Genomic DNA, 16,774 nt, shown 5'->3' on the forward strand with positions numbered 1-16,774 from the left:
CTACATAGTGAATTCAAGGCAGCCTGAAATGCATAGTGAGACCCTGTCAGAAACAAATAAACAAATGAGCAAGACCATCCTTTCCTCCCCAGAACTAATGGTACAAATAGTCGGATTGTCCCCAGACCTCTGGGAAGGGGGCCAACCATTCCAAATCCAAGGCCAACTCCATCCTGTCCTTTCCCAGTCTGTTGAGATTTGCTGTTGGTAACTAACTAGGCCCCAGTTCTAAAGCTCCTGCAACCTCCAGCAACAAAATGGAAACCAGGGTTTGCCTAAAGGTAGCAGGTGAAGTGATCTCTTTTTGTTTAGATACAGGAACAACATACTTGGTTTTAAAGCAATATGTGGACTTCTAGTTCTCACCTCTCTCTGTTGTAGGGATTGATGACCTTATCTCCAAACCACTCTGTACCAATTCTGCCTTTCAGAATTAAAAACAATAATTCTCACATATTATTTTCCCAGCACTCCCAACCTGTTCCACTCCATTAACAGGACCAGATATATTTTCAAAAGTACATTCTACAGTTACCATCCAGAGCTCCCCAGCCTTGGCTATGCTTCTTCTCCTACTCCAAGTCAGCCCCCTCAAGTGAGATGCTAAACACTCCTCAGTTGCTTCTCATCACACTCTTATCAAGGTTACCCTCAAAAACCCCACCTCCTTCCCCAACAAGACAGAATATCCCCTTAACCCACAGGCCACGCAGGGACTCCAACCCACTATCTCCAAACTCCTCTCCCTCGACTTCTTAAATCCACCAGTTCTCCTCACATCACTCCTATCCTAGCCATAAAAACAAATGGAACTTACTGTCTAGGCCAGGACCTACATGCTATCAGTGTCATACTCCCTACAGCCTACTTCTCAAAGCAGTTAGGCAAGATGGTCCTGGATGGCCAAGCTGTCTTCACATTTTAGTGGCAGGAGCTCTCCTAATTAGAAAAATCCCAGGTTTGTTCTATTCCAACATCTTACAGTCTATATCTCTCATTTCTTACAGCCCACACTAACTCACTACATTCATGCTACAAACCAAAAATATGTGAGTAGATCTCCTACTCATTGTTTCCCTACACATTCAGGCCACCCCCACTTACTCCATCTCCTCAGCTCATTCAAACTGATTTATGGGCATCCCTTTGTTCTTGGCCACACTCCTCCAATACATCCTCTTTCAGACACTACCTGCCATTTCTCTTCCTAATTAGCCAACTTCTACAAAACTTTCCTAAAACCTCACTCCCCAAACTTGACAACAACCCCCACTCCCTTATCAGTCCTACCAGGAGATAGTGCCTACCTCCAAAGCCCTCAATCCCAAACCCTGTAAGCCAAAGTGGAAGAGACCCTATACAATTATGCTTACCACACTGACAGCCACACAACTTTCAGGTCTTTCCTCTTAAATCAATTTCTCTAAACTAAAACTCATCTCTAAGAATAAAAAAGCTCAACTCCACACATTTCCCACAGGTAGAAATTCCAACTGCTGATAACTGTGACTCTCTGTCTCCTGGCCATCCCCCAAAAAAACCAATCAATGTGATGCAAACATGAGCCAGCCCATGACCCATCCCCTGCTCCTCTCTGACCTTATTCTACTACTCCTTAAAGACTCCCAACTGGAGATTCCATAGAGTTTTTTCCTGATAACCTCTTGGCCTGACCAGAGGGCTTTCTACACCACTGGGTCTCTATTCATCCACCTCCAAACTTACCATGATCTGCCCCAATCTCATACTTGTTCTTGGCAACCGCTCCTCAGCCACAGTTTATATTAGGTGTCCCCCAAAGCCTCATGTGAAGGCTTTGGGGAGGTGATTGAATCATGGAGGTGTGATACTCATCAGTAGATTAGTCCACTGGTGGGTTTATGGCTATATGTGATATTGGGAGGTAAAACCTGGTTAGAGGAGGTGAGTCATTGGGGGTGTGTCCTGGAAGGTTTATTTCCATCTCCCCACCCTCAGTTGCTCCCTCCTTCTTGCCTGCCATGCCATGGGTAGTTCTGCTGTTATGTCCCTCTTCCATACCACTCTGCTTTGGAGACAGCTGACTATGGACTGAAATCTCTACAAATTGAGCCAAAATAAGCCTTTCCCATTTTAAACTGTAGGTGTCAGGTATTGTGTCTCAGAGACAAAAAAAAAAAATAACTAAGACATCCCCTTCTCTTGTTTGATAATATCAGCTCCTAAAAAAGATTTACTTCTAGCCCAACATTTAGAACATGCTGTTAATCTCACCTTCAGTCTTTTAAACAGGACAAATCCCTCTGTGGCCCAAGATTTCTGGTTGTGCCTATCTCTATCATCTTCAGCTTATATACAATCCTCACCCCCAAATCAACCTGGATAAACACTCAGACATAATTTACTGTACAAAAAGATTTAAACCCAACCTTTAAAGATTTGACCAACACCCTCTTAAATCTTACCCAACAGCCTTGACAGACAGAGCCACCAAACTCTTTCTGACATATTCCACTAACTTCTCTAAATTCCCTACAACTTCCCACCCAATTATTGGTCTCATAACCCTTGACACTTCCTTTTTATTTCAAACCCCCATTTACATTAACCATGGGCCAACACTTAACAGTCCCTTTAGGGAAAACATTTCTCAGTGAAACCATGCCATCACTGTCAAGAGCCCCAAGACTGTCGGTCTCATCAGATCAATTATAGTATCTCACCTGAGACAAATGAAAAATTCACTCAACTTGTCCTTTCCTTTGGACCACTACAATCTTAATCTCTTCTCCAGTCCTAATTACTCTTAAACCCTCCAAACTCTTCCCATGGGGTCTCATTAACATCTCACCCTCAAAATAACTTTATCAATTCTATGTATAACAGGGGCCTCCTTGACTGGTTTCATCTTGGAAAAAATGAGCCAAGCCTTCTAATTCCAAGAAACTATCCTAAATGTTTCATTTGTAAACACTACAACTGACAATTTTAAAAGGTTGTGTGACTAGCAAGGTCTTAATCTTACAGGTTGATACCAGGAGGTTTACCAAAATTAAGATCTTCTCAAGTTAAGAAAGACTGCTGTACAGTCTCCTAAGTTTATCAGTTTTTCAGTCTTTTATTTATGAATTTATCTTTTCTAGTCACAAAAATATTAATTGCTCAGAGAAAAATGGAAAGTTAATAACACCACAACTTCATCACTCAGAAATTATATCATGATCTCTGAATGATGAAAATATGAGCTATTTTAATTATTTTTCATTTATCACCCTGCAATTTTTGTGGATCAGAAATAAAATTAAAGACTGAAAATGTTGCTCTGTGTTCCCAGCCCACAGTGGCTCTGGTCACAACCTGAATGTACATCCACTTCCCAAGGCGCCTGGACAAGACATATCCCAAGCTCCCTGGACTTCCCATTTGAGGCCCCAAGGAGTCCAGGTCTTGGGTTGGCTCTGAATTTATGCTGTCTCCGAGCTGAAGGGGTACAAGTGGTGAGTAGGGTAGAGGTTTAGAGGATGAGAGCCAACACGCAAGTACTAGTATGGAGGCTGAGGAGGAAGGAAGCACTTGAAGAAGGCCTCTTTCATACCATGCTGGATAGTCACTGAGCATCTGAAGGCCTGAGCTCAACTGTGGAAGTGGGGCTCTCCTACCATGATGGCAGCGATGCAGTCCTCAGTTGTGTCCTCCATGGTACACACCAAAGCGCCACCACTCAGCGCACTCCACTCATCACACTTGGCCCTCTCATGGTGGCTCACTGCACACCACTGCACCCTCCCGGAGACTTCCACACCTAGAGTGGAGTAGAGCAGAGATTCAAGAGAAGCCCAGCTGGCTGCAGAGCTTCCCAACAGGGCTCCCACTGATAGCAGCAGAGTTGCCTGTCTCATTCCTGTTTCCCTGTGTTTCTGGTGTTCAATTTTCAGGAAGAGCAGTGAAAGCAGAGGTCCTTGCTCCTGTAGACCTCACCCCAGGCATCATCTCCTATACAGGCCTCTCAGAGCTCCCACCCAAACCAGGTCCTTCTGGGGTTTCCTTCATAGGACCAGGCTCCCCATGCAGGGAGCAGGTCCCAGTGAGGAGTCATCCTCCTTTGTGGAGGGCGGTGCTTATTCTCCTCACCCAGTATCTTTACTCACCATATCTAATACTTGGAATGCCCTTTTGTAGATGCCCAGTAACTACAGATTAACTATACAGGGGAAAAAATAGAGAAGAAGGAAAGAAATGAACTTTGGGGATCCAGTAAAAGGAAGGGGCCAGACTAAAAACCTCTGGAATTCTATTCTAGTTCTGCATCTGATGGTGGAAGCAGCTGTGGTCCCACTTCAGTTTAGAATAGACTACTGTCCTTGTCAAATAGAACTGCAGCTGAGCAGGTTGTCTACAATATGAAGGCCTTCAACACCCTTTTGTAAGGGCTTGATAGCCCAACAACAGAGTGCTTACCTAGCATGTGTAAGGCCCAGGAGGGAAGAGAAAGGGGAAGAAGAAGGGTAAGAGGAAGGAGAGGGAAAAGGAGAAGGGAAGGAGGTAGCAAGGGATGGGAAGGAAAAACATCCTTTGTAATCAAATACAAAAAAGCTTTCTGTAAGCAGAGAGCTTCTCCATGACTTAGTTCACCTGTGCTCTCCTGCAGACTCTGAGGCCCAGTAATGCTGATTTGAGTTTCACAGGCACTGAGAGAGCCTCAATCAGTATCACCATCTTGTCACACTGCCCAGGCTGGCCACATCCCTCCAAGGCCCTTACATACCTTTCTTCAGATGCTGAATGGCAGAAAAATACTCATATCCAAGGTACAGCTTGGCATCCATTTTTGGGGGAACCCTTAAAAATCCATGGGCAGCATCAGTAAACAGCAAGTCTTTCCCATGAGGGGAGCTGAAGAGCTGGAATTCTGATGACTTGTCCTTTCCAAAGTATTTCTATTCAAAAGAAAAAGTGAAGGAGGGGGGCTGACATCAAGGTAAAAGTAAAGCCAACCTGAAATCAGGTAAGGGAAGAGAAAGGGAGGGACACTTAGTCACCCCCTTATCCACAGTCACGCCTTCCATAGTTTCAGTTACCTGCAGTTAACCACACTGAAAACATTAAATGGAGGTGGTTAGAGAGGTGTGGGGAATTAAACCACCTTGCACCACCTCGGGACTGTGCAGCCCTGGGCTGTCCCCACACTTTCTGCTGGGAGCAGAAAGGCACTCCACAGCACCCCCCACTTTACCCCAGGAAGTTTCAAACTGCAGCAGAGGCTGGTGACGGTGGCAGTGGAACTTGTAATGCAACGAATCAGAAGTTAGCACCTACCTTAGAAGAGGAGTAAGAATTGAAACTGGGCAGCCTTGGACTGCAGTAGCAGGACCAGAGGACCAGACCATATCACAGCACTGCCCCCCACCCCACCATAACAAATGACCTGAGAGGACAGAGACTTGACAGTGGAAGAGGAGCACAGAAGGCTGAGCAAGGACCAGGAGGAGCCAAAGGTGCATGGGACTGGGAACAGCTCCCTGTGTCTGTCTGAAAACAGCATAGCAACTGGGAGAGAGATGCCTCCAAGAGAAACAGGGTAAGGAGTGCGATGCCACTAAGGGACATACAGAAGTACTGGCTGGAGACTGTGCCACAGACCACACATCTGGAGGCCAAGATCAGCCTCAAGTCCAGCACAAACTCTACTGCAAGTATGGCACTGTTATCCACTAATTTGGGGCTCTCCCAGTGGACACCAGAGGAATTTTGGTTATTTTATTTTATTTTTCTTTCTTCCTCTTTCTTTCTTTTTATAGTTTGTGGTTTGTTTCCCATTCCTTTTCTTTTTTTTTTTTTGTCTTTTACTTATTTTTGTTCTATTCATCTTCTTTCCTTCTTTCCTCAGTTTACCTCTCTAGACTTAATCATATTTTCATGAGTGAATAGTTTCTCTAATTTTTGTGATCAACTTCAACAATCCCTTGCTTACTCCTTCATTCTATCTTTTCTGACCCTTCTCTAGTTTCCCAAGGCCTGCATGATCATCCTTTGTACTCCAGGTGGGATTCTACTTTATTTCTTTTCAGTTATGTCTGTTCTGTCTCTTATTCTTCTTCAGTTTCCCCACCACAGGGTAAAACCACTCTACCAAGGGGAAACACTTTGCATGCAAGCTACCAATTTATGATTGGTTCTGTTATATAACTGTAGATTTCACTTCTAAGGTTAAAGGTACACAATTAATAGTTACCACAGTTTGTCAGTTTCTAAACTGTGCTTGATGCTACTGTCAGTGCTAATTATAGTACTTTACCTAGGATGTCATATCTATTTTAATCAGTTGTTCTCACTTTTGTAACAATACTGGGAAGTTCTGGGGTACTAACCTCACCACACCCCAGCACCAAAGGACTATGGACCTCCAGCCCATGCAGAATAAGTCCAGAAGACAACAAGATAGAGGAAAATGGAAGACACACACCTGACAATTCTGAAATAATAGTAACCAAAGTAAAGAAACAAATCCATGAGGCTATAGTGGAAATCAGATCAGAAAAAATATCTCAGGTAAAAAAAAAATTTAAACATTTATAAAGGAATCGCCCAGCAAATCTACAGTTGAGATAGATTTTAAAAATGATGACAAGAAGAGGATGGAAACTGTGAATGACCAATGTAGGAAAGAAATAGAATGCATAAAACGGATTCAAACAGGTAACTAGGTAATTAAAAATTCCACTGAAAGCTGGCAAAATCATTTGAACAAAACTGAAGATAGATTTTAAGAACTTGAAGACAGGATCTCGGCTATCAACCATGAGAGGAAAGACCTCTTCAAAATAACAAAAGATCAGGAAATAATAATTCAACAGCTACAAGATGACACAAAGAAAAATAATATAAGAATAATTGATGTCGATAAGAAAGCAGGAGTCAACACAAATGACATACACACACAAAAAAAAACTATTTGAAGAAGTAATAGCACAAATTTCTGAAGAATGGGAAAAGAATCTGACATACAAATAAGTGGAGCATATAGAACTCCAATTAGCCATAACCAAAACATATCTACACCCAGACATATAATAATCAAGATCCCAGAAATTCAACACAAGAACAGAATATTAAAAGCTGTTAGAGAAAAGAAACAGATCACCTATAAAGGAAAGCCCATCAGAATCATGGCAGACTTCTCAACACAAATTATCAAGTCAAGAAGAGCTTGGGGTGAAGTATTTCAAGTCTTGAAAGAAAACAAAATTATCCTTCAAAATTAATGGAGAAATAAGATACTTTCAAAACAAAGAACAACTGAAGAAATTCATGACCACCAAACCAACCCTACAAAAAGTACTAAAGATATTCTACAAAAAGATAAAAATGACCACAATTCCAAGAACAACAACAGAAAGAAACTACCAAGCAGGGAAAGCAGTTAAACAGAGGGGGAAAGTAGGGAACAAACAGCAGGAAAATAACATGACAAAAATAAGCCAATACATATCAGTTATAACCATTAATGTAAATGGCCTCAATGTACCAATCAAAAGAAACAGACTGGCAGAGTGGATCAAGCAACAACATCTAATGATATGCTGTATACAAGAAACACATTTAACTAATAAGGAAATCCATGGACTGAAAGTCAAAGTATGGAAAACAATACTCCATGCCACAGGAACCCAGAAAAAAGTGGGGGTAGCTATTGTGTTTGCAGACAATCTGAACTTTAAACCAAGAATTATCAAAAGAGATAAAGAAAGTCACTACATACTTGTTAGGGGAAAACTGCAAGAAGAGATAACAACCATAAATATATATGCACCAAATATGGGAGCACCCAACCATATAAGACAAATGTTAGCAGACAGAAAAAATCAAATGAGCAATAACACAGTTGTAATGGAGAACCTTAATACCCCACTGTTACAAAAAGAGATCAACCAGACAAAAAAATAAGTAAAGAACTATCCGAGCTGAACCAAACCTGTGAACAAATGGACTTAGTAGATGTTTACGCAGTGTTCCACCCAACAACATCAGAATACACATTCTTGTCAGCTGCACACAGGATGTTCTCTAGAATAGACCATATACTAGCCCATAGAACATGCTTAAGTAAATGCAAAAGAAATGAAATTATCCTATATCTATTATCTGAACATAGTGTAATGAAATTGGAAATAAATGTCAAAAGAAACCACAAAAATTCCATAAACACATGGAAATTAAATAACACCCTCTGGAACATCCAATAGGTCACAAATGAGATTAAAGAAGAGATTGAACAATATCTGCAATTAAACAAAAATGCAGATAGAACATACCAGAACCTATCGGACACAATGAAAGCAGTCCTAAAGGGGAAATTTATAATGGGGATTTCTTATATCAGAAAAACAACAAGCACAAATAAACAACTTAGTGTTGCACCTCAAGCTTCTAGGAAAAGAAGAGCAAATCAAGCCCAAAGCCCATAGAAGGGAAGAAATGATAAAGATCAAGCAGAAAATACTGCGATTAAGACTAAGAAAACTACAAAGAATTAATGAATTAAAGAGTTGGGTCTTTGAAAGAATAAATAAAATGATAGACCCTTAGCTGCACTTTCCAAAAAAAGTACAGAAAAGACTCAAATTCATAATGAGGAATTACATGAATGAAATCACTACAGATCCTGTGGGAATTCAGAAGATCATCAATACCTATTGAGAAAATCTTTACTCTCATAGGATGGCAAACACAGAAGAAATGGATAAATTCCTAGATACATATTAATTACCAAAGCTGAATCAAGAAGATACAAAATTTCTCATTAATCCAATATCATTCATTGAAATTGAAAATGTAATTAAAAGCTTACCAACAAAGAAAAGCCCAGGTCCAGATGGATTCACTGCTGAATTCTACAGGAAATTTAGAGAAGATTTAATACCAATTCTCCTCAGGCTCTTTAATGAAATTGAAAGGGAAACAATACTCCCTAACTCATCCCTGGAGGCAAGTATTACCCTAATACCGAAACCAGAGAAAGACTCAACCAAAAAGAGAACTACATGCCAATCTCCCTAATGAACATAGATGCAAAAATCCTCAATAAGGTACTAGCAAACAGAATGCAGCAAATCATCAAGAGGATTATGCACCATGACCAAGTGGGATTTTCCCAGGAATGCAGGGATGGTTCAACATACACAAATCAATAAATGTAATACCCCACATCAATAGAGCCAAAGACAAACATCACATGATCATCTCAATAGATGCAAAAAAAGTTTTTGACAAAATACAACACTCATTCATGATAAAAACTCTAAGAAAATCAGAATGGTCTTTATCTCAATATGGTAAAAGCCATCTATAACACACCAGCAGCCAACATCATACCAAACGGTCAAAAACTGAAAGCTTTCACTCTAAAATCAAGAACAAGACAAGGGATGTCCACTATCACCACTCCTATTCAATATAATTCTGGAAATACTAGCCAGAACACTTAGACAAGAGAGAGAAATAAAAGGGATAAGGAAAGGAAGAAGTTAAATTATCATTATTTGCAGATGACACGATACTCTACATAGAAGACCCCCAAAATTTCACATTCCTAACATTTATCTGGAAACAGAAGAGACCTATAATAGCAAAGGAAATCCTGGGCAACAAAGACAAGGCATTCATTACAATCCCTGACTTGAAATTATACTACAAAGTTACTGTGATAAAATCAGCATGGTACTGGCAAAAAACCAAACCTGAGGACCAGTGGAACAGATTACAAGATGCAGACACAACTACAAACACACTCGGCCACTTATCTTTGAGAAAGGGGCCAAACATGTTCACTGGAAGAAAGATAGCCTCTTTAATAAATGGTGCTGGAAAAATTGGCTCTCCACATGCCAAAGACTAAAACTAGATTCATGTCTATCACCATGCAGTAAACTAAAGTCAAACTAGATCAAAGATCTACATATTAAAACAGAAACACTAAATCTGCTGTAAAAGAAAGTAGGTAGAAATCTTGAAGACATAGGTATAGGTAGAGAGTGCATGGACAAAACCCAGACTGCACCGGTTTTGTCAACAACTGGGATCTCACCATATTAAAAAGCTTTTGCACAGCAAAAGAAATGGCCAACAAGGTGAAAAGACAACCTATAGAGTGGGAAAGAATTTTAGCCAATTGTCCCTCAGTCAAAGGACTTATATCTAGAACATATAAAGAACTGAAAAAATCAGACCATGCAAATTCAAAGACTCAATCCAAAAATTGGCATCTGAGGTAAATACATACTTCTCAGATGAAAAAATACAAATGGCAAATAAATATATGAAAAATGTTCAACATCACTGGTCATTTGAGAGATGCAAATTAAAACACTGCTGAGATTCCATCTCACCTCAGAAAGAATGGCTATCATCAAGAAATCAACCAATAACAAATACTGGCAGGGCTGTGGGGAAAAAGGAACCATTTTCTACTGTTGGTAGGAATGTAGACTTGGACAACCACTATGGAAATCAGTGTGGAGATTCCTCAAAAAACCAGATCTAGAGGTTCCACTTGACCCGGATATTCTCCTTCTGGGTATCTTCCCAGAAGAATTAAAAACATCATACCACAATATATGTGTGCCCATGTTTATAGCACCACATTTTGTGATAGCTAAATCTTGGAAACAACTCAAATGCCTCTCAACAGAGAAATGGATAAAAATGATTTTGTATTTTTATACTACTCAGCCAGACAAAAAGATAAACTTAAGACTTTTACAGGTAAATGGGTGCAACTTGAGACCATACTCATAAGTAAAATAAATCAGACTCACATGTGTAAACATCATATTGTCTCTCAGAGGGAGAAACTGAAAGAGTAAATAAGTTCTAAAATGTTCACCAGATATTGTGAAATGGGAAAAAATTGTTCAAAAGAAAAAAGAACTAGGATGAGTGAAAGGGGAAAGGACACTAGGGCAAAGGGAAAAAATGCAAGTGGGTTATACTATTAGTGTCTCAGTTCATTAAAAAGGAAGGTTTGTGCTAATATTGATTGGAGAAATTTTTATACCCATATCTTGTACCCTGAGCAACTACTTTAAAGATAACAACACGTAATGTATTAACTATTGTTATTCTCCTATTATTTTGTTATGAAATTTTGTTTAACCTTTTTTCCATAAAATATATATTAAATGGAAAATTCCAGAAATAAACAATGAGTCTTTGATAACTTTTATTACAGCATATTGTTATATATTGTTGTTAATCTCTACACTGCCTTATTTATAAATTAAACTTTATCAAAGGTTTGAATATATACCAAAACAATACAGATGATCCCCAATTTTGATAGCTTAACTTATTATTTTTTGACAGTATAATGGATTTATGGGAACATAACCCTTAACAAATTGGGGTGCATCTGTGTAAGGTTTGGTACTGTTCACAGTTCCAGACATACAAGGGAGTCTTAGAGCATCTCTCCACAGACAAAGAGAGTCAACAGTTAGTACCTGAGCATGAAGACAGGGGCCAGGGAGTCCACTGTCCTCACTACTCATGGCATCATCAAGACTCCAAGGAATGCTTCGCTCATCCTGTCTACCTTGTAGGTTGCAGGGAAACTCCCAGGGGCTCTTCCCTAGATCTGATGAAGGGGTGGGGTGGCTGAGAGTCAAACAGCCACCCCTGTCCAATGTGGGCTGCTGCTCTGTGTTCCTGCAGGGCAGCAGTGAAGGCTGTCATATTCTTTGGTGATTGCCTCAGTACCTGGGACGGTCTTCATTGGGAAGTGGCTGGTGATCCACTACCATGCCATCAGGGTTAGAGGGCAGGCATCCTGGGCTTGTCCCCTCACCCTAGTCACTGAATGAGGACTTGTGAGGCATCAAATGGCCCCTTCCCCTTTCTGGCCTAAAAAGCAAAAGGCCTTTTGCTTATGATGTCTGCTGCCTGGTCCAAAGCCATTCTTGACTGTAGCTGATGGCAGCGCTGTCTGTATGTTTTCTAAATGATGGATTTTTGTTCTTGCAGAGGCTCTGTGTGAAGCATCACCTGCTGTTCCCCCTGGTCACTGCTCCCCCAACACATACTTCCTTTGGGTGTACATGGCTTACTCCCCAGGGCTCAGGAATCTCTCCAGATACATCCTTCAAGTCAGTTTCTCTCTCTTCTACAGAGTTCCTATTCTGTCCTAGATGAACGCAGATTGTGCGGTTCCCTCTGCTGACCATCCCTTGTTGTACTCTTTGTGTCTCCATGCTCATCTTGAATGATTCAAGGGCAAGTCTTTGTCCAGTTCATTTCTAAAGCCCCCAGCATTGAACAGAGAGTGTCAACATAAATAGGGTAGGGTGCTGAAGAGGAGCCAGCTGGGAGAAATGGCCTTTGGTGTAGGACAAACCTGTGTGCCCTGGGACCTGCAGGAAGAAAGCCAGGAGGGAGGGTCCACAGGCCAGTGATGCAATGAGGAGCACTTCATGGAGGAGGACAGCACATCAGGGCTAGACCCTATGGACCTGTTTAGAACTGAACAATAAAATGAGGCAAGAGGAGCTTCTGCAGAGAGACTTAAGGCTCTGGGTTGGGGATGCCAGTCAGGGGCTCCATGGCCTCTGCAATCTGCAGTAAGCACAGACTGAAGGCCTTGTCAGGGGAGTGGGTCATGCATTGCAAGGCTCTCACCCTGTCCTAAATGAACAAGGACTTCTAGAGTGGCAGGAAAGCAAGAAGGCAAACTTCAAATCCAAGCAGAGAGGAGGACAGCAGGTGGGGTACCTGGGCCTGGCTGAGAAGCTCCCAGATCAAGTCCTCCTTGCCGTCCACACTCCGAGCCACGACAGCGTGAGACGGGACCTTGGCCAGATGGCACTGCGCGTACTCGTCCACTGACTTCCGGGTGTTGTCTGGGCACAGCAGCTCATACTGGTCCCTGTCAGCCTTGTCAGGCAGGACCTCTGGGGAGGGGAAGATCAGAAGAGGGGACTGCACACAGAACTGTGGGCTGTGGGGCCCCCTCCCTACTGAACCACAAACTGTGTAACCTGAAGGTGACAGACAGAATCTTCCAAACACACTCACACAGAGGAGAAACTGGCAGTCTTGGCAGTGAAATGATGGGTTCACACTCCTACCTGCAGTTGGCACAGGGTGGGAGGCATGCCCCCCCAGCCCCACTTCTCTGTCACTCTGCCAAAAGGAAGGTGGCAGTAGATGTATACTAAGCACCCATGGCCCACCAAAACTGTGCTCCAGGCGTTGTGCTTGGCTTCATTTCATCTTTACAACAGCTCACAGAGGCCAACAATGTAATTAGCCCATTCTCGAGATGAGGAACCAGAGTCAGAACACTGAGGTAACTTGTCAATGTCTCAGTGAGTCTGGGGCTGACACATTCCATGCCAGGACAATCCGGGTCACCCACCAAAGCAGCAGCATCACCATGGAGGCAGTGAGTAGGCTGAGGAATGGGAGGAGGTCTAGAGGCCCAGAGCACTCTAGAAGTGTACAGAAAGAGGCCTGTTGATTTCTACTGCATAGGTATTCGAAGATGTCATGGGTTCAGCACATTTATAGGCTGCAGTCCTAACCCCCAGTCCTCAGCATGGGACGTTATTTTGACCTAGACTCCTTGCAGGCACAGTTGCTTAAAGGAAGTCATAATGGAGCAGAGTGGACCTTTAATTCAATCTGACCTATGTCTTTAGAAAGAGAAATATGGATGAGACACGCATGCACAGATGGTACCACGTGTGCATGCGGGCAGAGAACAGGGTGATGTGTCTATAAGCCAAGGAACACCAAAGATATCCAGCCATCTAGGAGGGAGGCATGGGAGAGTCTCCCACACAGCCTCGGGAGAAATGAGCCCTGCCAACACCTTAACCTTGAAAGTCCAGGACTATGAGATGATAAATTTCTGTTTCTTAAACAGCCCATTTTGTGCAGTACTTTGTTCTGGTGGTCCTGGAAAGTTGACACAGAAAGTCTATGGGGTTGATAAAATCTCATATTGAAAGACAAATGGTACAACTAGATCCTGGGAATGACTACAATTTTAACACAGCACGTTATAACCAAAATAATTTAAGTTGGGCATGTTGACACATGCCTATAATCCCAGCACTCGGGAGGCTGAGGCAGGAGGATTGCTGTGAGTTCAAGGTCAGCCTGGGCTATATAGTAAACTCAAGGCCAGTGAGACCCTATCTCGAAAAACAAAAAGAATTTAAAATTTTTGTATTAAAAGAAACAAATGATTAAGCAATATTAAAATTAAATACAAAGAACCGATATGATCCAATGATCTCAGAAAGAAATAACGTTTGAACATTGGTCACTCGAGGGCCCAGGGTGGCTGCAGCAGACTGCAGATCATCACCAACACTCACTGTACTCCTAGGCCCCAGTATGTTGTCTCCTCAACAGTCACTGTAAGAGGCAAGCAGGGGTTGTACAGAGAGCAGAAAAGTAGTGTTTGGCAAAGGTTAAATCAGGGTGCCTGGAACAACCTGCTATAACCACAGTGAGGCTGTTTATAAGTTCTCGGAGAGAGTGCTGAAAGTTCTCAGGAAGATGCTGAAAGACACTGAATAATGTAGTAACTGGAATGTTCCACGGACATAATGATTCCTTGGAACAACCTGATTCCAGGAGATGAGACCCAGAGGTGACCCCACTAATTACAAGTGTTATAAGACATGCACAACTGCCAAACCATGAGCAAACCAGGTCAGTGAGTAATAATGAAGAGACAGAGAGCTGTGAGTGGTTGGGAAAAAGGACCCTGAACTCATCATGTCAGAAAAGGACACGAGGTGGGAAGGAACTGAGGCTGGCACAGCTAGTGAGGTCTGAAAATCCCCTTCACACAGCAGACATCTGTTATAAAAATGAGCTCAGCACAGTGAATGTACATTTGAGTTTTAAAAGTTTTGAGTAGTACAGATAGATATTTAATATGAATTCTAGATATAAAACCTAGAATCTGTAAATTCTACTTAACTTATTTGCTCATGGTAAATTGTCTAAAAAATACTAAAAAGGCATTTTTTTTTCAAATAGAGAAATAAAGCAGGGAGTATAGCTCAGTAGTAGAGCACTTACCTAGCACGCACAAGGTCCTGGTTAAATCATTAGTCTCTCTCTCTCTCTCTCTCTCACACACACACACACGTAAAAGTGAAAATACAACAATAAGGAAGATATTTGTTCTTGTGTGTGGTAATAATGCCTTGTGCAGGCAGACAGGAGATTCTGACTTAGAAGGCCCACAAACTGCAAACACTGGGGTTCATGTTTGGGCCTTCCCTGCATGTCTCCTGCACCACCTGAGGTACTAGAGCAGGCAGTCCATGAACTGCTGGCTCCGTGTTTTGCATCTGGGTTTTACATGGGCCCTGACCTCCTGAACATCACTGAAACAGGTGGTCCAAGATCACTGCCAGTGCAGCCCGGGTCTGGCTCCCCTGTATGCCCTGGGCTGCCTGGAGACACAGAATCAGGTAGTTCATGAACTATTAACCTTGTAATTGGTGTCTGGGCTCTGCCTGTGCCCTGAACTGCCTGGGGACACAGGACCACTGGTCTGTGATTGTGCCACCAGTACAGCCCACTTCTGGGTCATACTTGTACCCTAAGCTGTGAGGGGACATTGGATCAGACTATCGGCTGACATCACAGTTCATGTCTGAGATGTGGGAGAACTAGGTACACTTCACCATCTGCCGGAAGACCCCAGACTAAGTGGTGCATCTCAGAAGACACTGAGGGGCAAGCCTGACTACCAGGAAAACTAGGGATACTAGTGACCTTTGCTGATCTACAAAAGAAGAGGGAGACTGAGCATTCTGCCTCAGGCAGCAAACATGACAAGACGAAGGACTAAAACACAATCTCAGAACTCCACCCCACTCAGAACAAGTCCAGGAGACATTGACATAGGAGAACTTGGTAAACACATACCTGAAATTGCTGAAATGATTGCAATGGAAATAGAGAAACAACTCCATCAGGCCATAGATGAGATCAGATCAGAAATAATCTCTCACGCAAAAAATGAAATGACAATAATAATGAAAGAATTGCTCAGCACATCTAAAGAAAAAAAATAGATGAACATAGGCACCTGATGGAAACATTAAATAAATAATATAGGCATGAACTAGAATGCATGAAACAGACTCAAAGAGATATCCAGGAAATCAAAACTTCCATTTAAAGCTGGCAAAACTGCTTGAATGATGCCGAAGATAGAATTTCAGATCTTGAAGACAGCATGGCACCTAGAGATGATGAAAGAAAGGATCTCTTAAAATCAACAAGAAACCAGGAAAAATTAATTCAACAGCTGCAAGAAGAGGCAAAGAGAAATAATGTAAGACTAATAGGAGTCAATGAAACAGCATGAGGCAACACAAACAACATAAAAAGAATATTTGCAGAAATAATAGAAAATTTCCCAAGCATGGAAACAGAATCTGATATACAGGTAAATGAGGTATATAGAACTCCAACTAGTCATAACCAAAATAAAACTACACTCAGACATATAATAATCAAGATCCCAGATCTCCAGCAAAAGAACAATATTAAAAACTGCTAGAGAAAAAAAACAGATCACCTATAAAAGAAAGCCCATCAGAATCATGGCAGACTTCTGAACACAAACCGTCCTATCGAGAAAAGCTTGGAATTAAGTATTACAGGTCCTGAGACAAAACAGCTTCCAAACAAGATTGATGTATCCTGCCAAACTATCCTTCAAATTTAATGGAGAGATAAAATATTTCCACAACAAAGAACTGAAGTG

General features: G+C 41.8%; 1 protein-coding gene across 1 annotated transcript in view; it reads right to left on the reverse strand.

Annotated features, from left to right (window-relative positions):
* Positions 1-16,774, reverse strand: part of LOC102027879 (inhibitor of carbonic anhydrase-like) — a 51,683-nt gene that overhangs the window by 16,916 nt on the left and 17,993 nt on the right. The window contains exons 7-9 of the mRNA XM_005406810.2: positions 12,742-12,920; positions 4,745-4,916; positions 3,639-3,781 (exon numbers count right to left, since the gene is read on the reverse strand). Coding sequence (XP_005406867.1) covers positions 3,639-3,781; positions 4,745-4,916; positions 12,742-12,920 — 494 coding nt within the window. The remainder of the gene's footprint in view (positions 1-3,638; positions 3,782-4,744; positions 4,917-12,741; positions 12,921-16,774) is intronic.

This window comes from Chinchilla lanigera, unplaced genomic scaffold, assembly GCF_000276665.1.
Source record: "Chinchilla lanigera isolate Chin_1 unplaced genomic scaffold, ChiLan1.0 scaffold00100, whole genome shotgun sequence".
Classification (NCBI taxonomy): domain Eukaryota; kingdom Metazoa; phylum Chordata; class Mammalia; order Rodentia; family Chinchillidae; genus Chinchilla; species Chinchilla lanigera.